The sequence below is a fragment of the Galeopterus variegatus genome, unplaced genomic scaffold (assembly GCF_000696425.1).
Source record: "Galeopterus variegatus unplaced genomic scaffold, G_variegatus-3.0.2 Scaffold2806, whole genome shotgun sequence".
Lineage (NCBI taxonomy): Eukaryota > Metazoa > Chordata > Mammalia > Dermoptera > Cynocephalidae > Galeopterus > Galeopterus variegatus.
Window position 1 is genome coordinate 210,194 of NW_007728917.1, and position 27,734 is coordinate 237,927.

The window sequence follows — 27,734 nt, forward strand, 5'->3', positions numbered from 1 at the left end:
CAGATGTTTTCAGTACTTCCATAGACTCACTGATGAATTAGGAAACTGCCAGCACAAGGGTCTTTTGGTTAAAAGAATGTATATCCAATGGGAAATAGAGCTGTACAAAAGTAACTTTGACAGAATTATCAAGGTTTATGATTTTGACTGTCCCTAAGTTTGTAGGAAATTTAAATTTCACCTGCATCCTTTTGTGTAGTTATGAGATTTCGAAAACGGAAGCCTGCGCTTATGGTGGATGAATTTTGAAAAAAAAATTTTTTTTAGTGTTAACAGGAATACAAATGGAAGTATAAGAGTAAAAGCTCAAAGTACTACTACAGTCTTCTCCCGACCTCCATTCCACTGTCCTTTCTAGATTCAAGTGTGAAAATGTTTGGTGTGCACCCTTTTAAGCCTTTCTGTGAATGTTACATATCTATAAATTTTTCATATCTGTATGTGCAAGCATATAAAAGTTGTGCCTTTTTTTCTTTTTAATTTTAATGTAGTATATGTATTTTTTTAATGAACTGATTTTTTTCACTGAATGGTCTATCTTGGTTTTTCCGTCTTAGTACTTATAATGGCTATACCTCACTTTTAATGACTGCATACTACTCCATAAAAAAGGACATATTAAAATCAGTGTGAATATGCTTAACACTGTTGAAAAGGACACTTGAAAATGATTAAGGTGGTATTTTATCTTATGTGTATTTTCCCACAATTAAAATAAAAAGGATGTATCATAATTGGTACATAATTATGTACCACAGTCATTCCCCTATTGATGGATATTTACATGATTTGTGGTGTTTTGCTATGTTACAAATAACTTTGCACCAAATGTTTTTGTACATTTGTTCTTTTTTTGGAAGATTTTATTTCTTTGGTTTTAAACATTGCCCCTGTACCCTAAGATCAACGGCATGTCATCCAGATATGGCAAACAGAATCCTTGCCCATTTTTCTTTGGGAATAAACTAAGGAAATAATAGGTTTTTTTCTTTCTGGATTATAATAATTTATTGGTTGTGGGTGTGCTATCAGAGAGAGAGACTATCCTGTAGTAGTCTCCTTAGCTGAAGATTTTCTTTCCACAGCTCATAAACATTGTGGGTGCAGATGAACTGGCTGTTATCAAGAAGATTGAGAATGGCAGGTGCTGGCGAGGATGTGGAGAGAGGGAAACTCTTCTGCCCTGTTGGTGGGGCTGTAAATTAGTGCAGCCATTATGGAGAGCAGTGTGGAGGTTTCTCAAACAACTGTAGATAGAGCTGCCGTATGATCTAGCCATCCCACTTCTGGGTATGTATCCAGAGGAACGGAGATTATCGTGTCAGGAGGATACGTGCCCTCCTGTGTTCATTGCAACTCTGTTTACAATAGCCGAGATATGGAACCAACCTAAATGTCCGTCGACAGACAACTGGATAAGGAAAATGTGGTATATATATGCGTAATAGACTACTTACTACTCAGCCATTAGAAGGAATGAAATTCTGCCACTCACAGCAACATGGATGAGCTTGGAGAAGTTAAGTGAAATAGGCCAGGCAGTGTGGGAGAAGTACCACATGTCTTCATAAGTGGGAGCTAAGAAAGAAGGAAGGAGGAAGCAAGGAAGGAAAGAAGGAAAGAGAAAGGAAAACCACAATGAAATGTTGAACTTTCAGAAGGAGAGAACAGATTGTTACTAGAGGTGGGAAGAGGAGAGGGAGGGGGGTTTAGGGAGTAATTGGTAATTGGGTAAGGGACACAAACAATAAGATTTGTAATGATGAATGTGCTAATGATATTGATTTGATCATCACATACTGTACATAGCTACTGATAGTCAACTCTGTGCCCCATAAATATGTGTAGTGAATTATGTTTCAATAAAATAAATAAAAAGAAAAAAAAACAACTTAGTGGGTGCCCGGCAAACCCTGCCCAGAGCACTTTTTACTTGTCCTATACCAGATATCCACAGAGATGGTCAGTCCAGGTAATTACCTGGTTCCCAAAGGCATTCATGTAGGTGAAATACAGGACAGCCTGAGGGAGAACACACAGCCAGATAACTGAGTTCTGAAAGCTGGGCTAGGTGGCTTATTGTGTAACACAGTTGAACAGGGACCCAAGGAGGCCCTGGGTAGAGCTGAGCTGCTCTGGTCCCTCTGCAGTGGTTGTTATTTAGTAAATTCGTCCTTCCATGTCTGCATTCTTCTTGCAGAGCCATCCTTTTGAAGTGATGCCCTGAGGGCAGTCTTGCCCTTTACATTTACATTGTTTTCTAAAGAAAAACAAGGGGCAGGTATTTTTGGAAGCTTGGTATATTCAGTAAGTAGATATCCCAGTGTTTGAGAACCTTCGTGTTCATGGCAAGTCACTACAATTCTATTTTTGACTCTTGAGCGAGAAAATGAAAACCTTGGTCATGTGGATTGACCGGAGTTGCTTAATTTGGGTATTGCTTGTTGCAGATTTAGTCCCAGGGTGAGCCAGCCCCCTACTTCTCATGTGTTTGGGGTCGGTGAGGTAGCCTGCTGGGAGAAGAGGGAGAGAAAGAAAAGTGTCTGCTGCATCAATGTGGGACTTGTTGTTTTCCACCTAGGCTTCCACACAAAACCACAAACCACAACAGAAACTCCCACGCTGGAGTTCGCAAGAGTGTCTGTGTCACGCAGGATTAGCCGCTATTGCCGGCTGTGGTTAAAGTGTCCTCTTCCCAATCCCAGTGCCTGTCTGAATGTTGGAGACCACGCTGAGTGTGGGGTGAGTTGCGGTTAGTGCCACTTCCTGCGGAAGTGACTGAGGCAGCCCGGCTTTGTGAAAGCTGCTCTATCCCCGAGGCCTACTGGGGTGAGGGCGGTAGAAATATCATGCAGATGGCTGCTGCTTGGAGAGGGGCTTTGGAATTAAAGGAGCCCTACCCAAACAGTCTTTGGTTAGGTCAGTACTTTGCTTTTATAAATTATTTCTTGCTGTTCGACTATTGTAGTTCTCAGAAAATTGAAAGAACAGGACTTTATGTCTTTCCATGAAGGATTTTCTGGGACTATGGACTCATATGAATTATGAAAATGTAATATATTCTAAAGGAATTTACTTAATTGAATAAATAAAACCGTCTTCACGGAGTATTTATTTTACATAAGCAGACTCAGGATAAAATTTCTAGGTAATTCATTAATAGAGGAAAATTGAGCATTTTGGAACTTGCATGTGTTTTAGCAAACTACAAATCAAAGTCAAATATTATATCAGTTAACTCCATTTGGAAGTAAAGAATAACTTAGAATGTACCTGTCATGGCTCAATGTCACATGTTTTCTAATTGTATGAATATAAAATTAAATGTTTTCACTTTGTTTTCTTTTTACAAATGAAAATATATATGATTCATTAATCACCAGATAAAATGGATCATGCTTTATAAGTGGGGTTAAAAAGGTTTTTTGTACTTGGTTTTGGTCTGTGTCTTTGCTTGTGTTTTAAGGCTTTTTACTTAAAATAGGACTTTACTTATGATGAGTTTGACTGAAGGTTCCTCAGGAAGTTGGCTAGCGTCTCGCTGTGTCTTTCTGACCATTTTGTTTTCTGAAATTAGAAGCCATATCACGCTGCAAACTATAAACATTTACAATCACCAGATAATATGGATCATGCTTTATAAGTGGGGTTAAAAAGGTTTTTTGTACTTTTTTTTGGTCTGTGTCTTTGCTTGTGTTTTAAGGCTTTTTACTTAAAATAGGACTTTACTTATGATGAGTTTGACTGAAGGTTCCTCAGGAAGTTGGCTAGCGTCTCGCTGTGTCTTTCTGACCAGCCCTTTTTTGTCGTTGACCATGCCATTCTCTTCTCAGCCTGATGTTTTGTGCCAGTCTCAGCCAGTTTGCCTTCTCTTCTAAAGCTTGGTGAAATTCTAGGTTCACCCTGTACTTGAGCTGGGGGAAGTAGTTTATTATTTGGATTAGAAGGTTTTCTTCAGGCTAAGATCCTTTAGGAAAGCGAAAGTAAAAGTACTAAAACATCAGGCACCACTTATCCATGGGCAAGCCCAGTTTACCATGAAATGGAGAATATTCAGTCTCTTGATGGATGGGATGACAGAACTTGTTGAGACATGTTAAACCTGACGGTTATGATTTAACGCATTAGTAAATGATTTCAGTGTCTCCGTTTTCCTCATCTTTCATTTTATCAGGTTAGTTAAAATATATCTTCAGAATTTTAAAGCAAAAGGGTGAAACTCTCAATACTTTATGCCTTAAAGGTTATTTTTTGTAATGTTCTTATTTTTGCAAGAATTCATGAAGAAAGGTCTCTCTGTGGTTTCTTTCTTTTTTTTTAAAAAAAGATGACCGGTAAGGGGATCTTAACCCTTGACTTGGTGTTGTGGTTTCTTTCTTTTTTTTTTTAAAAAGATGACCGGTAAGGGGATCTTAACCCTTGACTTGGTGTTGTCAGCACCACACTCAGCCAGTGAGCCACCCGGCCATCCCTATATAGGATCCGAACCTGTGGCCTTGGTGTTATTAGCACCGCACTCTCCCAAGTGAGCCATGGGCCGGCCCTCTCTTGTGGTTTTTTGCTTTGGCTTTAAATTCTCTTTGGAAAATATCACAATCTAAATTTAAAAGGGTACTGTTGAACAACTATGTGTTGAATTGACATGGAAGCATGTCCATGATATGATGAAAACATGCATAGACATGGGACGGTGTCTTATGATATATTGTTGAGTGTAAAAAAGCCTATTATATAGTATTTGTATATTTATGCTTGTGTATGCATTTAGAAGTCTTTAAACCCAAATTTTATGAGTTTATCTTTGTTGACTTGGCCTCCCAGAGGCTTTTGCTTTTTGTTGCGTATACTTCTGGGTTATAGAGTATTGGCAAAGCACATATACTACTATTAATAATCCATGAATGAAAGAGAAGTTCATTTGTATAAATGACAGCCTGTTGGCTAAATAAAGCTCTTTACAAAGATGCTACTTGGGCATTCAAGTAGAGTGATTCTAATGGAGTAGCAATGTTTGCATAGAGATTCTGAATCTAACAGGTTATGTTGGCTGGAAGGTCCCCAAGTGGGGGTGTGGAAGAGACAGAGGAGGCATACCACCATTACTGCAGTAGAACTCGCACAAAAGAACTCAAGGTTCTGCTGCTGTTGGGTGAAATGATGAAATTCTTCACCTATCATTTCTGTAGTGCTCTGGATACAGAAAGTCTTAAGGAATGCTTGTCATTTAACTGAGAGCAAGTTGGTTATTCCAGATTATCAACTCAGAAGTTTCTGATTTGTACTTTCAAAAAAAAAAAAAGAATAGTTAGAAGATTCTGTGAGTTGCTTTAGACATCAGCAAATCTTTTCCTATTATTAAGTTGGCTTTTAGAAATGAGATAATTGGGAAGCTGCATAAATTTGTGGACCCAAGTGCTTATTACTGAATGTATTACGACTGCTTGAAGACCTAAGTTATTACCTATGAAATGTCTGGCTTGCTATTTTATCTTTAAAATGTTTGCCTTACGCTTCCCATGGGTATAAGCCAGAGAACAGTGATCACCTGGGGGTAAAATGACAACACACTTTTACCTAACTGTAGGTCAGCTGGGTGGTTCCTAGTTGTCCTGATATGTCAGGAGAGCTGAGAAAATGTTCACCAGGTTTATTGTGGCTTAGTGGCTTTTCCCTTGTCCTGCATTTACTGTCTTTGGAAGTCAGGTAGAAGAACCGTTTTCTTCTGGTTCCACATTCAAACCACTCCGAAAGAAGAGAGATGCCCTGCTGATACCTTTGTTGGGGATTGCTGCCTGCCGTCTTTTTCTTACGGCCATTATTTGTCTTGCTGTTCTTCAGAGCATTTTTGGAAAGAAGCATAAACCTGTGATCTTCATCTTGCCATTGAGAATAGAAAGACTTTCCTCTTTCTAGGAAGGGTTTAAAAAGTAAGATAAGTGAAAATAATATTCTCGCTAATCAAATCCAGTAAGACAAGGCATGTTCTGGATATTAATTTGCTAGGCTTTATGAATATTGACCTCCTTATTCTTCCCTAAGGAAGTAATTAATCACTTGCCTTTTCTGCAACTTTGATCTTCCTTTTACCCACTTCGTTCTCATTAGACTTGAAGTCGTCCTCAATTTTCAGGCACTCCTAGGCATTTTATGAACAGAACTAGCCTATCAATATTTTCTGGATATTTTGGCAGTTTTATCTAGGTTAACATTGTTCCCTACCTGGCATATTTTACACATTAATGTACATTAAGATTATGGGGGCTTTTGGAATTATAAGAGATTGTGGCCTTTTAAGCATTGTGGAACTCAGAGAAAATTTATTATCCCATAAGAAAGGCCAGACGGAATTGTGCTGGAACCTCTCCCCTTTCTTCCCTGACATCTTTGTGGCATGGGGCCATTGGCAGAGGCTCTGATTCAGCATTCCTGTGTAAATTGTCACTAAACTTTGACCCAAATTGGCTTACCCAACTTGGATTGTCTACCAGGCTGCTAATCACAGATATTATTGGTGCCCTCTCCTGAGGAGTAGCCAAATTTTCTAGATACCTGGTCACCTCTGCTTTGTGTTTGGCTGCAAGCGAACAGACTCATTTCTTTAAGGTGGTATTTCCCAAATGGCACACCTCTGAGATGCTCTTAGGGGAAAAAGGGTCTGGAGGTCTGATAGATTTGGTAACATCTTATATTCCAGCCCTTATTTGTAATTCAAAATGCACATTAATATATTATAGGTCTTAAAGGGGGAGTGAAGATTTGGGGAAATCTTGAGGTAAGGAAACCAGTTTAAACCTTGTTTAGCCATTTGCCTGTAGACTTTCCTTCGCTCTCATATCTATGAGCAAAGCACATTTTGGGAAACAGTGATGCAGATGGCTTGTGTGTTAGGGCTGGCCCACTGTTGTATGCATCTCTTTCAACTCCACCAGTGACATCTTATTAGTAGCGTGAAATGTATCATGGTGGGAGGATTTAAATCACAGAAATGGACACATGCTTAAAAATCAGGGCTCCCCGCCCCTCAGACTACTGGTTGTTAAATATCAGCAGTGTGGTAGCAACTTTATCAGCCCATTTCCCCAAGACGTCACAAGGGTGCCAGACATTAGAGTGCACTTCTAAAGTCTTCACTTTTCAATTCAGTGTAATGTTTCCTTTTTCTTCAATGCAGCAGTGTGTTGTTTTTTTATTGTAGGAAAATGTACGTAACATAATATTTATCATCTTAACCATTTGTAAATGTACAATTCAGTGGCATAAAACACATTACCCCCAGTAAACTTTTAAAATCACCTCCCAACAAAAACTCTGAACCAAATAAATTACTTTCCCTTCTCACCTTCTCCCAGCCTCTGGAAACTTCTGTTCTCCTTTCCGTCTCCGAATTTGCCTATTCCAGGTAGGTATGCTGTGACCCAGCCGAGTTACCAGTCTGTGTGGGATGGAAAGGTGGGGAGAAAGGGGTGCCACACATGCCTGGAACATCTCCACCCATAGGCTTGTTACTGTGTTTCTGTCAGACTGTAGCATTATATTCCTCTCTCTCTACTGTGTTTGGTCCTTATTTATTTATCTTTTACTATATGCTACCTCGAATCCTTCTGTAGAGGTATGTAATAAATAACAACAACACGTGATGTACATAACTATTGAAAAGACCAATAAATTGGAAGGATTGAAGTAGTGGAGAGGAATCAATCAGAGGGAGGTGTTTTCAGGGGCTTTGGGTGGGGGGAGGAAGATTGCCCATGCTGATGAGATCGCAGTCCTGTGTGCCTGTACATCTTAACATAGGCAGCCTGGCTAGGGAGAGACATGAAAGGCTACATAGACCGCATTCTTCAAAGAGCAGGGGTTTTGTTCTGGGGTCAGGTCTTAGGTTGTAAGCTTTTTCTTTTTTCTTTCTGTTTTTTTTCCCCCAGGGCTTGAACAGATACTCAAAAAGTTCTCTGGGTTGGGATTTCTCTTTGATATTGGTCTTGATCTAAGGGGGGATTGTTACTTACATGTTATTGTGTCTGCTCTTAGATTTGGTTAAGTTTGACAGAACAGTTCCTCTGTTTCTGAATTTAATAATTTTATAAGCTATGTTTTCTGGAATATAGATAATCTAAAGATAGTTGAATACTGAAAGCTTTTCTTCCATTCTCCTCCCATTCTCTTCCCTTTATTTTTAACTCTCGTTGAGTAAGGGTCTTTTAAATGCATTGAGGTTGGGGGGAAAAGACCTGAAAAAGAAAAATATGTTTCATATGTGCTTTGTGCATATTCATGAGAATGAATTTTGCAATCTAAAATTACTATTTTGGGGTTTCCAGTTCTGTAACATATTCAGACAAATAATATAATTTGCTCTAAACAGTTTTGAGATCACACTAAATACAGTAACACCCTTAGGGTATTTCACTCTAAACAGTTTTGAGATCACACTAAATACAGTAACACCCTTAGGGTAAAATTAGTGAAATATTATTGTGACAGATTTGCATTTTCATTAGGAAGAACCACGAGTATGTTTTATGTGTTTCTGGAGGAACGAGGCTCAAGGAGCAGATCTTTAAGCTGTTTGCGTTGAGGCAAGAGATGTAAAGTCAAGGTTGCTACTTAACTCTTTTCAACAATTTTTATTTTTTTGTCAAAGTAATACATGTACATAGATCCAAAAAAGTCAAATAGCACTTTCCAGTCATGATCTCTGTAGGCAGTGAATTTCACCTTTTTGATCTGTTCTTCTGTTGCTGACTTTATTATTTCTAAATAATATGGTTACACTGCCACACTTGGACTTCTTCATTTTGGATACCAGCTGCTGACTGTGGTCAGGGGAGGTTACAAGGCTGGGCTGTGGAGGCAGAAGGTCTGGATTCTCACCCATCCTCCTATTTAGTAGCCATATGGCTTTGAGCAAGATCCTTAAACTTTCTTTGCCTAATATATAAAATAGGAATAATAATAATAATGATGGTGGCTCTTAGGCCTGCCCTTAATATGTGTAAGGCCTGGGGCAAGAGTACAAATGGAGACCAGATGGCTAAATGTTTAAAATGTATATTTAAATATTTAAAAGGTATAACCATATGCCTAGATATTTAAAAGGTTTAAATTAAGCTGTCTGTGGCCTGGCCCTTGTGTCCACCCAGGGCTGTGTTGCCTGCTCTCCAGGCGTGTCTCTTAAGACCAAAGTCTAAAGGATGCCCTGCCATGCTTGGACCAGCCTGGGAGCCTGAGTGACAACCTGGATCTGCCTGGGCATCCCAGGTGGAAACTGGGCCAGGACCCAGTATTCCTGGCCTTTATCTACCAAAGTTGCCTCATGGCTGCTCGTGCTGGTGCTGTCCTCTCTGGGGGGCCTCATCTGTGAGCACAGCCCTGTGTAGCCATGTGGTCAGTGTGCGAATGTGGTGTAGAGGGGTGGGGTGGGCAGGGTTAGGCAGGGAGCGGTTAGGACTTGACTGGGAAGACACACATCTCAAAATCAAGAGAAAGGGTCGCAGGAGTTTGACAGCGGAACACTGTTGGGAAAATAGAATAGTTTGGTCATGGCCCTCGCCTTGGGTCCAGTTGGGTGTGGTTCAGCACGTCCATTTTAAGCAAATTTGTGTGTGTGTGTGTGTGTGTGTGTGTGTGGAGTTAGTGCGCATGTGCGCCAATGTATCTTTTTAGTTCTGTTGCTGTTCAAGTGTTCTTGAGACAGAGAGAAAGAGAGAGAGAGAGAAAAAGAGGGAGAGAGAGAGGAGTTTGAGTGAAGCTGTTGGGCGGGTGTCTGCCTCGGGCATCTGCCCTGTGCGGCCATGCTTTCCAACCTATGGTTCCAAGGACCTTTTGGCCGGTTACCGAGCTCATTGACCTGCATGTGAGGGGTCTGGGGACCCAGCATGGCATGTGAAGGGTTTGTGACCCAGTCTGTGAGTGGGCTTGAGGGGTCTGGTAGCTCCAGACCCAGCCCTAGCTTGCCAATCGGCCCAGTCGGTGCAGGATTACCAGCAGGTAAAAGAGCCCGACAACTTGCGGGGTCGCCTAGCTTTACAGTTGGCGTCAGGAACAGGATTAAGAGCTAGACAACTGGCGCTGTGAGGATTCCAGGCCTTAGCCGTAGCCACGTAGTGTCCATCCACACAATGGAATGGTACTCAGCCTTGGAAAGGAAGGAAATTCTGACACTTGCTACAACATGGATGAACCTTGAAAAGTGTGCCCAGTGAAATAAGCCAGTCACAAAAGGAAGAATACTGTACAGTTCCACTTACACGAAGTCCCTAGAGTCATCAGATTCATGGTGACAGAAAGTGGGATGGTGGGTGCCAGGGACTGGGGGAGGGTATGCAGAGTTAGTGTTTAATGGGGACTGAGTTTCAGTTTGAGAAGGCGAAAACGTTCCGGAGATGCATGGTGGTTGATGGCTTCACGACAGTGTGAGTGTGCCTAATGCCACTGAGCTGCGCACTTAAAAGGGGATGAAAGGGCAGATTTCCTACTCCCCGGAGCCTGTGAACACATGAGGCTACACGGCAAATGAAGGTTTGAGACAGAACTACGAATCAGGCTGCTAATCAGCTGACCTAAAATAGTGAGGTCTTCCTGGATTACCTGGACGGGCCCAGTGTAACTACAAAGGGTCCTTTATGGCAGAAGAGATTCAGAGGGAAGACGTGGCCATGGATGAAGAGGGACGTGACTCGCTGTTCGGAAAATATAGGAAAATGGTCAGGGCCCCTCAGATGTTCAGAATCTTGCCGAACGTTTGATGTAAACAGGCACGTGCGCTCAGGTGTTCCTTGGTTATAGTCTAGTGTAATTGCGCACGTGCACCCGGGTGTCCTGGGTTATGGACTTAAGTATAAGGATGAATGGTTCTGATCCACGGCGCCTCCCAGCCTTGGGATGTCCCCACTGCTGCTGGAGGCTGCTGCTGCTAGTGCCCCCGAGACCTTCCGCAAGGCCACTGCCACCACCAGACCTGTAAGCTGCTGCCGCTGAGGACTGAGCTCACGTCATCTGCCAACGGCTCCTGGCATCTTTCCCAATTACCCAGCATGGACCTGCATGTGAGGGATCTGGGGATCCAGTCTACACAATGGGCTTGAAGGGTCTAGAGCCCTATACCCTTAGACAATATAAATAGAAACTTAGTATAACTAAAATAATAACTACAACAATGAAACATTTTGGCCTTAGTTATGATTTGCCTTACTTTACACTCGCCATCTTTGGAGGAGGAGGAAAGGCCGTGAATCAGCAAGTGGAGCCTCTAGAAGCTGGAAAAGGCGAGGAGACCGATTCTTTCCCAGAGCATCCAGAGAGCACACAGCCCTGCCCACGCGTGACCTGGGCTCGAGCCTGGTGATACCCATGCTGGAATTCTGTCCTCCAGAACTGTGAAAGAGGAAATCTTGTTGTTTTTTTTTTGTCCTTTTTGAGACCGGCCACACCGCGCTCAGCCAGTTTGGCGTTATCACCACCACGCGCTCCCAAGTGAGCTAACTGGCCGGCCCCATACTGTACTCTTTGGAATAAAGTCACTTAAGGAGTGGGGAGTTGTTCTTTACCTCCAGAATTGTGGGGCATCTACATAAATTATTTGGAATTCACAGAAGATTTGTCTAGTCTTTTCCATTTATTTATTTATTCAATCATTTATATCAGTATGCACTCAAGAGTAGTTATTTTATACTTTGGGTTATAACCCAATACTGCTTTATTTATTTTGTTGCTCAAATTGTTGCAGCTTTCTGTTGGCTTCTGTGTCTTTTTGACATGCCCCCATCGATGTAGTTTTTTGGTTTTTATGTGGGGGGACTGTGTCTGTGCACCTTCTTACTTTCTCACACTACAAGATGCTCCAGGTTCACTTGGTGCATTACCTGCCCAATTGTAGAATCGGCCACTTCTCCAAGGAGCCCTGGCTCCTTTTAGTGGAGAATGCTGTCAGCATTGGAGATCTGGGTGTGCTGGGTATCTTCCTCACTGTGGTCATCGTTGGGCGTCTGCACCAGTGCAGGGCTCCCTTCTCACATCACCGTACTATCTTCTTTTTCCTGTCTGATCTTTCCATAAGATTGCCCAGTTTTGATTTTTATAGCTGTCAGATTATTAAAAGACCAGACTAATAAAAAAGTATTATTTCTTGGATGAAGAATTAGCTGCTTTTTTTTGTGATCCGAATTCCAGTTACTTATAGTATGTAGGAATCTAGCTATAGAGACTGAATTTGGGGGCTGGCCGGTTAGCTCAGTTAGTTGGAGCGTGGTGTTATACCACCAAGATGAAGGGTTTGGATCCCCTTACCGGCCAGCTGCAAAAAAAGTTTGAATTTGGGTTGATGATATTCTTGGTCTGTGATTTGTGTTTTTTATTATAGTTCCAGGAATTTTACAGATGAACCTTAGGAAGACAGTTAAAAACTTGTTAAAGTTAAATTTTGAGTGTATGGTTTTATGAAGGCAAAATAAATAGTGAAATAAAATGGTCTTGGGGAAGAAGAGAGTTGCATTTATCATTCCTAGTTTAAGGTGCAGCTTAGATCACAGAGAATGCTGAGGGTTGTGAGATAGTTAAGTGAAGGAGGTTAATTAGAGTGCTGGCAACTGGAACAATATAAAATTACATCTTTAGGATGTAATCTGTTCCCTGTATTTGTCCTTTATAGGAAACTCTATTTGAGAACCATTTTATTTCTATGAAATTTGAATCAACTGTAAACTTGAAAGGAATATACTCCTTGTCTCAAAACAGGGATCCAGTTTTTTTTTTTTTCCTGTCCCTCATGTTATTGATTGACTTCCTTATTAGCCAAGACCCACAACTCAGAGTTTTATATTCCTATATAGTTCTTGTGGCTTCTTTGGGGAAAACGTACTTGCAAGGGTCCTGAGAACCTGGAGAAGGATGGTTTTTGGGTCTTGCGTTCTCTGACCTCCCATCTACAAAGGAAGGAGCCTTCTTTTGCAGGCACAGAGAGGCTGGAGTACTTTCACGTGGCACCATCAAAGTGTTGCTGCTGCTTGTGGGAAGTGTCATACACTCTGCAGTGCTGTGTCGTGTACATTTGTAGTTCTGTTGTGGTTCGGGGTATGCTGAGATCACGTTGGCTCAGGCGAGGACAGTGTCACTGCTCCTCACTATGAGCATCTCGTCTGTCCACTTCCCTGTCTCTGACCTTGTGGGTTGGTCATTTGTGCCTCAGCCTTTGATTCTGATCCCTACCGTGACTAACGCCCAAGCCCAAGGGTTCTGGATTTGGCAAGGCTAGCTAGCCCTACCCTCCGGGCCCTAGTGCTACCCCCCCACCTGAGGATGGTCCCACTTCACTTCTTGCTCGAAGCCATATACTCTGACTAGGAAGGTTAATGATAAGATCATCACAAACCATTCTCCAGAGATGGTCCCGGTTGTTACCCGAATAGGTATTATGTCTGTGATTGTAGGTTCCCTGTCTCTGGTTGTGGGATAAAGCCATATACTCTGACTAGGAAGGTTAATGATAAGATCATCACAAACCATTCTCCAGAGATGGTCCTGGTTGTTACCCGAATAGGTATTATGTCTGTGATTGTAGGTTCCCTGTCTCTGGTTGTGGGATGAATAGGGTGGGAACATTTCTCGAAATTCTCTGACCCCTGGTCACTCATTGTTTGAATTTTATGTTTACTGTTTTGTGCTGCGTGTGTGATTATGACAAGGTTCCTTTTAAGTGTCTAATTATCAATAGTCCCTCTCCACATCCCTGGGGTTGGGTGTGTGCTGTTATCCTCGTTTTTTAGGTGGGAAATTTTCAGACACAAAGAAGCTAGGGCCAAAAGAATGTTGGTGCTGGGATGGAATTGTGCTGGCCGGGGTGTTGTGCTCTCCCGTCCGTTGTCTATGTGTTGTGTGGCTGGGACTTTAAATGCTCTTCTCTTCACCAGAGTTTGCCCATAGGTGCTAATTCATTTGAGTGAGCTCTGTGGATGGGCTTTGTATGCTCTTGCTTATTAGTGAGTGACAAGAGTATAGGTTGGTAAGTTATTTCATAGAGCTACAGGAAGAAATACACAGGAAATTCATTATCTTCTTCTATTCACGTTCATCATTTGTTGAACAAATATTTCTTTTACAACTAGTAAGCAGGCCAGAGAGGAAAAAGTTTAAGCTTTCTAATAATCACTAACATCTTTTTGTTGCCTTTGACATTAGCTGATAAATATTTATAAAGATGGGGGACGAGATGCACTGAAAGTAACTCTAGTGCAGCCCCAAAAATGTTTGCAGTCTTTTGGGAAAACATTTTGGTATTTGTATTCATGGATCAGAGGAAAAGACCTGTTAGATCAAAATTGGGGAACAATTGGCATCTATCCCACTTGTAGTAGATTTATAATGTTTATTAGCATGATAGAGGCTCCTGCCTGAGCAATATCTGTGTAACTTAGAAGCATCCAGTATTTGCCATACATATTTTAGTCTTGTCTTTGTGAAAAGCCTAATAACATCCTATAGAACTAGTATCCATGTTTCATGGTTTGTGAAATGCTGCCTGAGATTTTTTAATATTTTCCTAGAGAAAGTGAATGTCATTGACAAAGCACAGATAGGAGTTGGAGGAGCGGGTTTAGAGGGAACAAGAGGGCTTTGGTGTAAGTTCGAGATGCACTGTCTCTCCGGAGAGCCAAGTGAGATGTCATGCCGGCAGCTGGAAGGGTGGCTCTTAAGGTAGATTTGGGGCTGAATGTAGGAATGTGCAAGTTTTCCTGAATATATGCAGCTGTTGTGACCATGGGCATTTGTTGAGTTTACCTTTGAACAAAGGTAGATGACAGTCTGAAGGGACCCATGGAGGGAGAGAAGAGGAAGAGCCCGTGAGTCAGGAAAAGCCCATCGGGCTCCAGCAGTGCCGTGGGGTTCACAGGAGGAAAGCACAACTGGAAAATGAAGTTCTGAAGAAAGGTCACAGGCCACAAGAACAGGCATGAGGGAGTAAAGAATGGGAATGGGCTGCTTTTGGAGTGTTTTTGATTGTGAGACGCTTGCTTTGTTTCATTTAGTAGCTCTACACTGCTCCATGACAGACGCATCCCCGTTTGTGTCTGTGAGGAAGGGGTGCCCGGAGAAGCCAAGTGACCGCTTCAGGTCCCTAGCTGAGAGCAGTAAGTTGGACAGGCAGCAAGAATTTCTCCAAACCCATCTTCTTTCTGCTATATCACATAGCCTGGATTTTCCTTTTTAACTTTTTATTTTGAAGTAAATAACTTATAGAAAAGTTTCAAAAACAGTACGGAGAATTTCTGTGTCTCCTTTACCCAGCTTTCCTTAAGGTTGCCATCTTGCATAATTATAACACACTTATTGAAACTAAAAAATTACCATAGGTACAGTACTTCTGACTAGACTACAGCCTTTATTCAAATTTCAGCAGTTTTCCTACTAAGCAGAGGACAGTATTAGTGCACCGTTCCTTTCCTTTTAGCCTCATGGCGCAGCCAAATTTTGTTTTCCCGGTTGCTTAGGTTAGCTCTTTTCTTCCCCACACCCTTCAGTGTGGTCATGCTATTCACTTGTAATACATTTAGTTTCTCGTTACTGTTGGTCTTTCATCTTACGCCTCCCCTCCCATTCTTGATTGCTTTTTTAAGAATTCTTCTAAGTTTGTATACCATAAAATTCTCTGGGTTTTGACAGAGGCATAGAAGAAGCGTGTCTACACCACACTTGTGATACAGAACAACTCCATCATTTCCTAAATTCTGTCCTACAGCCTGGATTTTTAACAATGGTTTCAAGAGAGGATTGCCAAGGGGCTGGGAAGGTACTTGGGAGATGCCGGATTTATTCCTACCCTGGAGGACTTGAGTAGTAAAGGCAGCCTGATGCTAGATACAGACACCAGGGGTCTCCAGAGTAAGGCTGGGGAGATGTCTGCATGACAGTGGGCAGAGGTGACAGGAGTGACTCAGAGCATAAGAGTGAGTAGTCCAGGCTCACGGCAGAAGGTCGGCTTGACAAGGCCAGCAGTGGAGGGACAGACAGGATTTGAAGGAAGGAGGCATGTGGGGAGAATTCTTGCAGGCGACTATTATCTTTTAAGTTAATTGTGGAAAGACGGGTGGCATCGGGAGGAGGGAGAGATTAAGAACAGCCTCTCTGTCCTGGCAGGTGGGAGTTTATATTAAGGAAGAGCAAAAGGTTTGCTGGCTAAATGATATTGAGGACCTGAGGGATTTGTCGCAGGGAGCATCGCCCTTTCCTGCCTTTCTCTGGAACTTCTCTTGGCAGCTGGAAAAGGAGCCGGTTGTCACTGAGCTTTCGTTTTGGAGTTAGGGGAGTGAGCTTTCTCAGGGTGTGATGGGAGGAGGAGGCCAAGCCGTGGAGTTTGAACTTTTGGAAGAGGCTGAGGTTCGGAGGGACGCTTGTCTGTGTGGAGGGGTCATTCCCTCATCTGCTCCTGAAGGGCCAAGGGAGAATGACAGGGGGCAGGGGAGGGGTCCTGATTGTGTAATCCTGAGGGAACTGTGTAGGATAACTGCAGGGAAGGGCTGGGGCTGGTTGTACCTCTGGCATTTCCCAAGATTGTGCCCTGATTAATGACGTCAGTCGGCAACTCCGTGTTGATATTTCCAGAAGCAGTTTGAACTTTCTCATCTATCATATTTCAAATCGGGTATATTAGATATTTACTGAAGAAGAAAATACCACCTTGGGCAAAGTATTTGTCTATCAATAATTGATACCATCAAGGTTATTGAAACCAGTAAATATCTATTCTGGATAACAGCAAATAATTTGTTAGTTTCTTAACTCATACAAGAACTTGTGCTCTGTTCTTCACCCTGCATATGAGCTATGTTTGCACACTGTGTGTTACCCTGGTGTTGGCTGTTTAGAAAATGAAGTTCTTCTGCCCTCAGTGAGCCAGGTCCTCAGGGCTCCCACCAGGGCAGCTGTGCATGTCCCCGTGTGTCACATTTCTTCCCTATGGCTGGAAAGTAACCTACAAGGTGCTCTGGCCTTCTGTCAGGATTTACTAAAAGTCTGACTAGTGAGTGTCCTAAAGATAAGACGAACACTTTTCTTTGGTATTTTGTCCTTACTTGGGGCCTTCAGATGGCATGCAATTCTTGAGAGATTCCATAGCTCCTTTTATTATTGCTTATTTTTCTCAAAACTATGCACACTTAGGCATTCACATATGTGTATATATGTGTTCGTATGTGCATGAGTATATTATTTTTTTGAAATCTGAGTATCTGCCGGTTTTGGGGCCCAGTCTTTCTTCCCAACCCCCATCCTAGACTAGAGAAACAGTGAGCCCCAGGGATTTTTAACAGCTGCTCCAGAGATGCAGCTCATAGATTTTTTTTTTTTTTTTTGTAAGCTTGGCCACAAAATTGACTTCTGTCCCCAGCTGGTTTAGGAAAAGTGAAGAAGCATGAGGCAGACCTGCATGACTGAAACGACTTGGTGTTTGGAATGGAATTGCAAAATTGAAAATATTTTTCCCTGATAAGCAATCCAGATTGAAGTGGGATAGAAACAAAGGTCAGTCGAAGAAAGGGAGATGACATACCTACCTTCTTACCTCCCTCCCTCCCTCCCTCCCTTCCTCAGTTGAAGAGATGTAGAGAGTCCTGAAAATTCTAAAGATAAAAAGAGATTGCTGATGGAGGAAGAGCTAAAGTTTACATAGTGGTGTAATGAGAAAAGCATTTGAGTGTGGACAGCCAAGAGAAACCAATCCCTCTGTGTTTCCTTGAAGACATATTAAAACTGGGATGCTAGATGCAAATTAAATTTGCAACATTGCATAATATGAACATAAGTTATAAGAACATTTTGTATTCAAAGGAAAGATTAGAAGGATAAAAACATGTGTTAGATCCATTTTTCCGTTAAATTATTTCTTTAAACATTCAGTGGAGTAAAAAAAGATACAATGAAGGGCTTCAATGGCCAGAGAGTGCTAGAAAATAGTAACAGGAAGTCTTAAAAGAGAAAACAGACCTTGTATTATTACAGTTGTTTTATGGGAAGTTTGTATAATACTGTCAAAATGGTCAATGGACTCGGGTTTGTTTTTCTTTTTAGGACTGTTAGGATTTAGAATTTAATGACGTTCATTAAAGGAAATGTTAGTTTTTCCATTTAAATGGGGAACCTGATGTGTTTTCGCTGGTCAGATTAACCTTTCCAGGTTCATTTTGGAGGGAGAAACCTGGCTGGATTTAGGCATGTATTTTTCTGTGTGGGGATTATTTGAAGTTAGGATTCAATGCTTAGTTTATGCTCATGCCTTTACAATGATGTTCTCTGTTTGGAAATTGGGAAACCAACAGTTTTTGTTGCAAAGTATAAAAAGTATGATTAAGGGGTGAATAGATTTTTCTTAAGTTTTTTTCTTTTGACTTGATAACTTGGCTTCTGCTAACAAAGATGAAATAGCTTTCTTCAATTTTAAGAGGCTTTGGTAGGAAAGGAAATGTTTTGTCTGTCTGTGTCATAGGAGGCAATAAGGTGATCACATGGCAGACTTGAGTTCTTTTAATTTCCTTTTTTGTAAACAGGCCTAGCATTTTTTCCTCTCAGATATTTTCGGTATCTTTGGGTAAAAGGACATTATACATTTAGCACAAATGCTATTAGTGAATCGTAGGTTACTTATATAGGGTTTAGTTTTAAATTAAAAGACTATTAGTGCCTTTGATGGAATATGTATTTTATAGGGTATAAATGAAATGAAAGACGTTGTTATAATAACTAAAGATAATCCTGTTTGAAAATCCAACTATCGAGGGAAAGAGAAGCTAAAATGAGATTGTTCTCTATTATCTTTTAAAAGAGAGGACTGAGATTTATTTTTGTAATGTTTTTAAGCAAAAGAACCTATTTTTAAGACAGTAGTACTTAGGAATCAGGGTGGAAAATGAAGAAAACTTTCAGACATAAACATTTTTCTTTGTGTTCAGTACAACTGAGAAATGAAGTAGTGGGAGTTAAACATTTTTTTTTCTTTCCTCTGAGGAGAACATTTGCTCTTGCTTTCCAGAATGTGGGAAAGGAAAGGGTAATAGGACAGTGTGATTGTGGGCATGAAAAACATTTCTGTGAGCCAAAAAAGAAGTGTGAAGTTACAGAGAGTGATATTTATTACATTAATTATACAACCCCAGAGAGGTGAGTCCACCTGCCACAGCGATCTCGGGTTTCAGACCACAGGATGCACTTTCAGTTGGCTGTGGCACTCAGGCTTTTTGAAATGTCCCCTATGCATTTTCAGCATTTTGTCAGGTTTCCTTCAGGTGGATTAGGATGCCAACTCATAAACCATAGGCAGTTCACTCTTACCTTTCCAAAATGTCCCACTGATTCACCCTGGCTTCACCCTCTTTCCCTAGGAGAAGAGTACATCTTAGGTGGAATAACGGAATGGGGAACAGGTTATGGCTGGATTTCTAAGAAGAAGCTAGTCCTGTATGGGAACGTGTTCTCAGCTCCATTGGATGGGGGGCGAGGGGGGGGGTTTACAGGCTTGGAAGGTCCTCTTTGGGCCTTTCCTGGCTTTAACTATGCTTTAGTTGGGCAGAAAGGAGAAGATTCAAGTAGTGTTATGGGCAAGAAGAAGATGCTGACTAAATGATCGAATACTGCTGCTGTGTGCATATTTATAAACCAAGGAGGTCCCTCTTGGGTATAACAGGAGAAGAAGGTAATGAGAATCCTGTATTAATCTTCCAGCTGTTCGTAAGAATACCTGCTGGATGCACTGCTCATCTGAACCCTATTTGCTCAACAAGTTTTAGGTCCTGGGCCTGCCACCCCCTGAGTATTTGAATTATCTCTTATCTTCCTTTTTTTCCTGAGCTGACTACCTTTTAGGATGAACAGTGTGAAACTGTATATCTCTTGTTCACTAAAATCCTAAGGAAAGGTCAAATGACGTAAATCCTGCATAGGTAACTGTAAAGAAAGGATAGAGGGACTTAGAACCCAGCTACCACAGTTGATTCCAGTGCTGGGGTCCAAGCTTTGGATAAGTGGTGGCACTAAAAGTCCACCTTTCAGGATTTTTCAACCCTGTGGTGGGGACAGGGGGAGGCTCATGATTCTGTGTCTTGTTTTCTAAAAACAGTGATCTACAAACTTAGATCACCATGGCTGGTAAAGATAGATCACAGAGATGCTTTGCTAATGGCAGCTTTATTGTGAGTATTCAATTTACAACAGCAATATGATGCTTAAGAATGAAAGTGGTGACATTCAGGGATGATTCTTTAGTGGGTGGATTCTTAAGTGGGTAGTATCTGACAGATGGATTTTTCTTTCTTTCTTTCTTTCTTTCTTTCTTTCTTTTTTTTTTAAAGATGACCGGTAAGGGGATCTTAACCCTTGACTTGGTGTTGTCAGCACCACGCTCAGCCAGTGAGCGAACCGGCCATCCCTATATGGGATCCGAACCCGGGGCCTTGGTGTCATCAGCACCGCACTCTCCCGAGTGAGCCACGGGCCGGCCCGACAGATGGATTTTTCATTCCCCACATTTTGCAGTTTAAATGTTCAATTTCATTTTAAAAAGACGATCATAATCATAAACCTTTCCCACTGGGTATGACTTTTCAGATATTTTCACATCAATTTCACTTTAGGAATGTTAATGTTTCTATGTACCTTTTATTTTGGTGGTAGTTTGATGCTGGGGCATGTTATTCCCTGTCTGGTCTCATGGGCACCCCTCTGAGAGAATAGTGGCCACAGAGTGTTTTATCTGGGCTACATAGACCCATCAAGAGAAAAGTACATGCAGTTTCTTAAGCTCTGTGTTAATGGAGACGTATGAATGGAAGGTGAATTATTCTTCATCTCCTGTTGACAGACCGACCTTAAGTATTTATTTCCTCTTCAACAGTACTTTTTCCCAACCAAATTCTTAGGAGTGTTTAGACGTGTCCCCAGAGAGAGTTAATATGCTGAGGGTCTTAGCAGCTGTTGATAGACTGTGGTTTATATGAATTTTCACAGTTATGCGTATTCTTGCCTGAATAGAAATTCTACCTTGACCCTAGTATAGTTAGTTTTATTAGGAATACATGATCTCTTTACAGATTGTATAAGAAAAAAAAATCATTAAATACTCCAGTAAAATGTGGATGACAACTTCTCAGGGACCACTAAAGCACATCTGAAGGAGGAATAACAGTAAATACTGATGTGCAAAGAGACTGGGACGTACCTGCAAATCAGCTAGGTTGATTCTTCCACTGAAAATGGCCTGAAATCAGCTGTACCCCTCTTCCCTTCCAACTTTGTTGCTTGCCTGATTCCTCTTCCTCTTCTCTTCCTTCCTCCTCTCTTTCGCTCCCTTTTCTATTTTTCATTTTCCCTCTCTTCTTCCCCTTTCCTTTCCTTCTTTCCTTCCCTTCCTGGCTGCTTGCTTCCGTTGCAGAAGGAAAGACCAGGTCCAAAGAGACTCCCTCCCTTTTTGAGGATCTCAGAGCTAGTGAGTGACAGCTGGGTCCAGGCCTGTTTTGGTACAAATCTAGTGTTCTGGCCCCTGACTTGTGGCGTGTTAATGATTTGGCATTTATAATCTAAAGGTGAGTGACACGTTGCTTGTCCTAGGCAGATTACAGGCTAGTAGGTAAAAAGAGACACACACACACACACACACACACGCACGCACGCACGCACGCACGGCACGCACGCACGCACGCACGCACGCACGCACGCATGCGCGCGCGCAATAGAATCTGCAGATGGAGTGTGCTGGGGGTTCAGGGAGGGGACAGTCTCCCTGCAGCGGAAGTTTTTCTGATGCCCACAACAATCACTTGTCCTCTGCAGGTGGGGGGAAGGGCCCCTTTTTAAAGACCCCAGCCCTGTATGTTTTTATATATCCTTCATCTTTAGTAAGGGCCGTGACCATTCGTTTTCCTAAAACTCTCCATCTTCCTACTATCTGAGAGTGTTTCTTTTCTAATGTAATGGGGGAATCACAATTAAATAAAAATTGATGGAATCAGCTCCTTAGGGATTTTTTAAAATGAAAAATCCCAGGTGGAACTTACTAACGATGTGTATCCTGTGGTAAGTTTGGATGTTCATTGTTTTCTTCCGTGAATGAATATTGAAATCTGTAATTGATTTTTTAATTGGAGTCTATTTCTTTTAATGTGGTATCCCCAATCTGATGGTGATTATAATAGAGATAATTTTGCCAGTGGGATTAAATGCTATCAAGACAAAATATGGTTGGAAGAAGATTTTTATGAAAACAGTGTGATAAATCCAGTGATAAATGACAAATTTTGTAGTTGCTATACCAAAACCTGCTTTTCTGTTTTATGTCATTTCCATCAATTTTATTCTTGTTAGGAGCCAGGCTGGTGATACTGTACAGCGTTTTGGAGGGATTACTTTCAAAGCTAAGACTATACAGGTTTTATATATATTCTCTGGATATTTGTTCATGTTGACTCAGATATCTGTAGTTATAATAAGTGCAGTCACCAGCTTAACCTTTATTGGTAATTATTGTGTTTGTGTAAATCCTGCAGGAGATTTATCTCATCATTACAACATGCTAATTACTGATGGAATTATTTTCTGTTCATTTTAACAGAACATCTGATCAAATTCATGACCATGGGGGATATGAAGACCCCAGACTTTGATGACCTCCTGGCAGCATTTGACATCCCAGATATGGTCGATCCTAAAGCAGCTATTGAGTCTGGACACGATGACCATGAAAGCCACATCAAGCAGAATGCTCACGTGGATGACGACTCCCACACACCATCATCTTCAGATGTTGGCGTCAGCGTCATTGTCAAGAATGTGCGGAACATCGATTCCTCTGAGGGCGTGGAGAAGGATGGCCACAACCCCACAGGCAATGGCTTACATAATGGGTTTCTCACGGCGTCCTCCCTTGACAGTTACAGTAAAGACGGAACGAAATCCTTGAAGGGAGATGTGCCTACCTCAGAGGTGACTCTGAAAGACTCAGCATTCAGCCAGTTCAGCCCTATCTCCAGTGCTGAAGAGTTTGATGACGATGAGAAAATAGAGGTGGATGACCCCCCTGATAAGGAGGACATGCGCTCAAGTTTCAAATCCAATGTGTTGACGGGGTCGGTTCCCCAACCAGACTATGATAAACTAAAGGCACTTGGAGGGGAAAATTCAAGCAAAACTGGACTCTCTACGTCTGGCAATATAGAGAAAAACAAAGTTAAGAGAGAAACAGAAACAAATTCTATAAATCTGAATGTTTATGAACCTTTTAAAGTCAGAAAAGTGGAAGATAAATTGAAGGATAACTCTGAAAAGGTGCTGGAAAACAGGGTCCTCGATGGGAAGCTGAGCTCCGAGAAGAATGACGCCAGCCTGGCTGGCGTTGCATCATCCAAGACAAAATCGTCCTCCAAGCTCTCATCCTGCATAGCTGCCATTGCGGCGCTGAGTGCTAAAAAGGCGGCATCAGACTCCTGCAAAGAACCTGTGGCCAATTCAAGGGAGTCCTCACCATTACCAAAAGAGGTCAATGACAGTCCGAGAACGGCTGACAAGTCTCCTGAGTCCCAGAGTCTTATTGATGGGACCAAAAAATCATCCGTAAAGCAACCGGATAGTCCCAGGAGTGTTTCAAGTGAGAACAGCAGCAAGGGATCCCCATCCTCTCCTGCAGGGTCTACACCAGCAATTCCCAAAGTCCGCATAAAAACCATTAAGACGTCTTCTGGGGAAATCAAGAGAACCGTGACCAGGGTGTTGCCAGAGGTGGATCTTGACTCTGGGAAGAAGCCTTCTGAGCAGACGGCATCCATGGTGGCCTCTGTGACGTCTCTTCTGTCCTCTCCGTCGGCCGCGGTCCTTTCTTCTCCCCCCAGGGTGCCTCTGCAGTCGGCTGTCGTTACCAATGCGGTTTCCCCTGCAGAGCTGACCCCCAAACAGGTCACTATCAAGCCTGTGGCCACTGCTTTCCTCCCAGTGTCTGCTGTAAAGACAGCAGGATCCCAGGTCATTAATTTGAAGCTCGCTAACAACACGACTGTGAAAGCCACGGTCATATCCGCTGCCTCTGTTCAGAGCGCCAGCAGCGCCATCATTAAAGCCGCCAATGCCATCCAGCAGCAAACTGTCGTGGTGCCTGCATCCAGCCTGGCCAATGCCAAACTCGTGCCAAAGACTGTGCACCTTGCCAACCTTAACCTTCTGCCTCAGGGTGCCCAGGCCACCTCTGAACTCCGCCAAGTGCTAACCAAACCTCAACAACAAATAAAGCAGGCAATAATCAATGCAGCGGCCTCACAACCACCCAAAAAGGTGTCTCGGGTCCAGGTGGTGTCGTCCTTGCAGAGTTCTGTGGTGGAAGCTTTCAACAAGGTGCTGAGCAGTGTCAATCCAGTCCCGGTTTACATCCCAAACCTCAGTCCTCCCGCCAATGCAGGGATCACGTTACCGTCGCGCGGGTACAAGTGCTTGGAATGTGGGGACTCCTTTGCGCTGGAAAAGAGCCTGACCCAGCACTATGACAGGCGTAGTGTGCGCATCGAAGTAACGTGCAACCATTGTACAAAGAACCTCGTTTTCTACAACAAGTGCAGCCTCCTTTCCCATGCACGGGGGCATAAGGAGAAAGGGGTGGTGATGCAGTGCTCCCACTTAATTTTAAAGCCAGTCCCAGCAGATCAGATGATAGTCTCTCCGTCAAGCAATACTTCTGCTCCATCTTCCACTCTTCAGAGCTCGGTGGGCGCCAGCACACACACTGTAACGAAAATCCAGTCTGGCATAACTGGGACAGTCATATCAGCTCCTTCAAGCACACCCATCACCCCAGCCATGCCCCTCGATGAAGACCCCTCCAAACTCTGTAGACATAGTCTCAAATGTTTGGAGTGTAACGAAGTCTTCCAGGACGAGACGTCGCTAGCTACACATTTCCAGCAGGCCGCAGATACGAGTGGACAAGTAGAGTATCATTTAAATTTCAGTGTTTCAGTGATGAGTCTGTAGACACGAGTGCTCGATAAGGTGCCTTTGATTTTAGGGTTGGGAGCTCAGTTACATGGAGGGGAGTGTGTGTGTGTTTGTGTATGTGTAAGCATGTACACAAGAGAAAAAGGGTTGTTTTCATAGAATAGAAATAATGGTTAAACTTGAATCTTTGAAAAAAAACAGGTTTTTGGGAAGATGCTTCTTTTAGCCAGATGTAAACTGCATGTATTATTTGAGTCATGGTACTTAGATTGAGGTAATTGTTCAGTCATTGGAATATATGTCAGAAGTCTGAGATTTAGCTAATTCTGGTGTCATCTAGTATTAAGTATTGAAGTTGGACTATATCACCACAGTCCTTGGATTATTAGTCACAATTTTGAGATTTAAAAAATTACTGTGTTAATTATAATACTAAAATGTCTTTATTGTTAAACACACCTAATTGGTACCTGCTTTTATGGTGTGTCTACTTAGTTAAGATGATGGTCCAGAAGTGTACTTGGTGATATTCTCCACTGTAGTGAATTTAAGCCACAAATGGCAAATCCATCTCCACCTGAACAGAGTACCTTTGTGTGCGTCTGCAGCTTTTGTTTTTGTAGGGAAGTGCAGGCTGATGTCGGTGAACTATATTTCACAATGGGCATCAGCCTTTTCTGTCTATCATTTACTTGTCTATGAGGCAACTTTTGACTAATAGATAAATGTGTTTAACAAATGTATGATACCGGTTATTTGGAAGTAACTGGCCATGTTGAGTGAAATAAATTCGAGCTAGTGAGACCGCATGATATACCTTTATTGTCCAAACCAGAAAACTTGTGAAATTCAATGGAGGTGGTAGTATGAGCTGATACACCCTGGCTCTCAAACTGCTCTGTACGAAGACATGAAAGCAAATTGGTCTTTCCTTTTGTTTCCCCTCCACTGTTGTGTTAATTAAGAGGTTTATGCTGTGGTTCAGAAGTCTGGGACTGTTTTGGTGATGAGTTCCTCATGGGCAAATACTGAGTTAAGTTCTATGTAGGATTTTGAGTTTGGGGAAGAAAAGATCAAGAGTACATCAATAGTTTTTTCCTTTGAGTTTTTAGTTTAGTGGAAATGGAAGCAATAAAGAGTTTTGACAACATTCCTGCAGGTTTGGATGTTACATGTTTCACTGGCCCTGACAGCATAACTTTCAAAGAAGAGAAAAGCAGGTGCATAGTTCAAGAAGGCGGGGATTGCTGGAGCTCTTCCAAGTGTGTCCTAGTGATGATGCTTGGATTCTGTCTATCTGGGTGCTCTCTGACCTGGTTACCACTTCATCAGAAGGGTGATTTGAGGGTGCCTCAAAAAGTTCACAGATTCATATTATCTTTTAATTCTGTTTTTCCACAAACTTTTTGAAGTACTCTCATATTTCTTTTCGTCTTAAAAGGATTCAGTGAAAGGGGGGAAAAAGCAAAAAGCCATTTCTTCAGTTCTGATGGTCCCGTTGTCTTGTTTCTGTGTTTGCTGGTAGGCTGTGTGGGGTTGGACGGTGTCCTGCTGCAGGAGGGCTCTCATGCCACCCTGGTCGTGGGCTCTTGCTGCTGGCTATGTGCTCTGGAGCTTGCATTTTGAGCCGTCCTCAGATGCGTTTGTCCGCTTTGGGATCCCTCCTTCTCTTGGAATGAGAAAGGAATGGGCAGAGGTCATAATTTCCCTTCTTCCTTGTTTTCCCCCAATTTTTGTTCTTTGTTAACCCTTTAGGCTCAACAACCACACTAGGGTCAAACAGGGATGAAACTCTTTCTTTGGGGGAAGGAAATTAGTATCTCTTTGTGTGTGTGTGATTGCTCTGCCATCACTTGGGTGTTTTGCTGGGACCAATAAAATGCGCAGGTCATATTTCACATGGAATCCTAAGGAATGAGTCACAGCAGAATATACATTAACTCTAAAGCCAGATATACGCTAAGCAAAACATTTACCCCTGTTTTATTTTCTGTCTCCAATTATGCCCAGCCATCATTACTCGGCTCATCAGAGCACAGTCTTTATAGTTAGTGAACCCCAACTGACTGCGTAGCCAGGTGCTATAGAGCTAGCAACACACAGGTGCCCCACATGACATTCTCCTCCTGTTACCCATTTCCCCTTCTCTCATTGAAATCATAGTCCAGCATACCCTCCACAGTTTCCCATTCTCCTCAGACTCAGCCACATGGTTTCCACTCAGACCCAGGTGGGGAATCTGGTTTCCCCTGCGCCAGCTCTCTGTGAAATGAGAGCATTCACGGTTTAACCCAACCTCGAGTGTCCTCCACAGTTCCAGGATGTGGCAGGTTACATGTGGCTGTTGCCGTCCTAGCCTCTGAGTGTACTGGAAGCTGGGGTGGTCCTCTCCCATTGCTGTCACCTGGTGTGGCATCAAGTAACTGTGGTGGTGGGAGGCAGGGGCTGCAGTGAGACAAAAAACAGAAGGGAGAAGAGGAAATATTCTTCATTTCATCTTTCCAGTTTGCCAATCACATGACTGTTGGCCAGTTTATTTCTGAACTTAAACTCAATTGGGAAAAAGTCCACCCAAAGAAATTATTTCCTCTATGAGAATAGCACTTAAGACACTTGTGTCTTTTTACAAAATTTAGAAGTTGAACCAGTGGCACCTCAAATACCAAAGACTTTGCCAAGCCCCTTCTTTTCTGTGCTGTCTCCTGCATTCCACATATGTAGGACTTTTATTTTTTATTTCCCCATTGACCTCCATATTCTTGGTAACTCAGTGGTGAGTGAGA

The 27,734-nt window shown here is 42.3% G+C and overlaps 1 protein-coding gene across 1 annotated transcript in view; it reads left to right on the plus strand.

Annotated features, from left to right (window-relative positions):
* Window positions 1–27,734, plus strand: part of ZNF532 (zinc finger protein 532) — a gene marked incomplete at its 3' end in the record, with an annotated part of 75,041 nt that overhangs the window by 18,242 nt on the left and 29,065 nt on the right. The window contains exon 4 of the mRNA XM_008583039.1: window positions 22,586–24,942. Within this exon, the coding sequence (XP_008581261.1) occupies window positions 22,603–24,942 (2,340 nt within the window). The remainder of the gene's footprint in view (window positions 1–22,585; window positions 24,943–27,734) is intronic.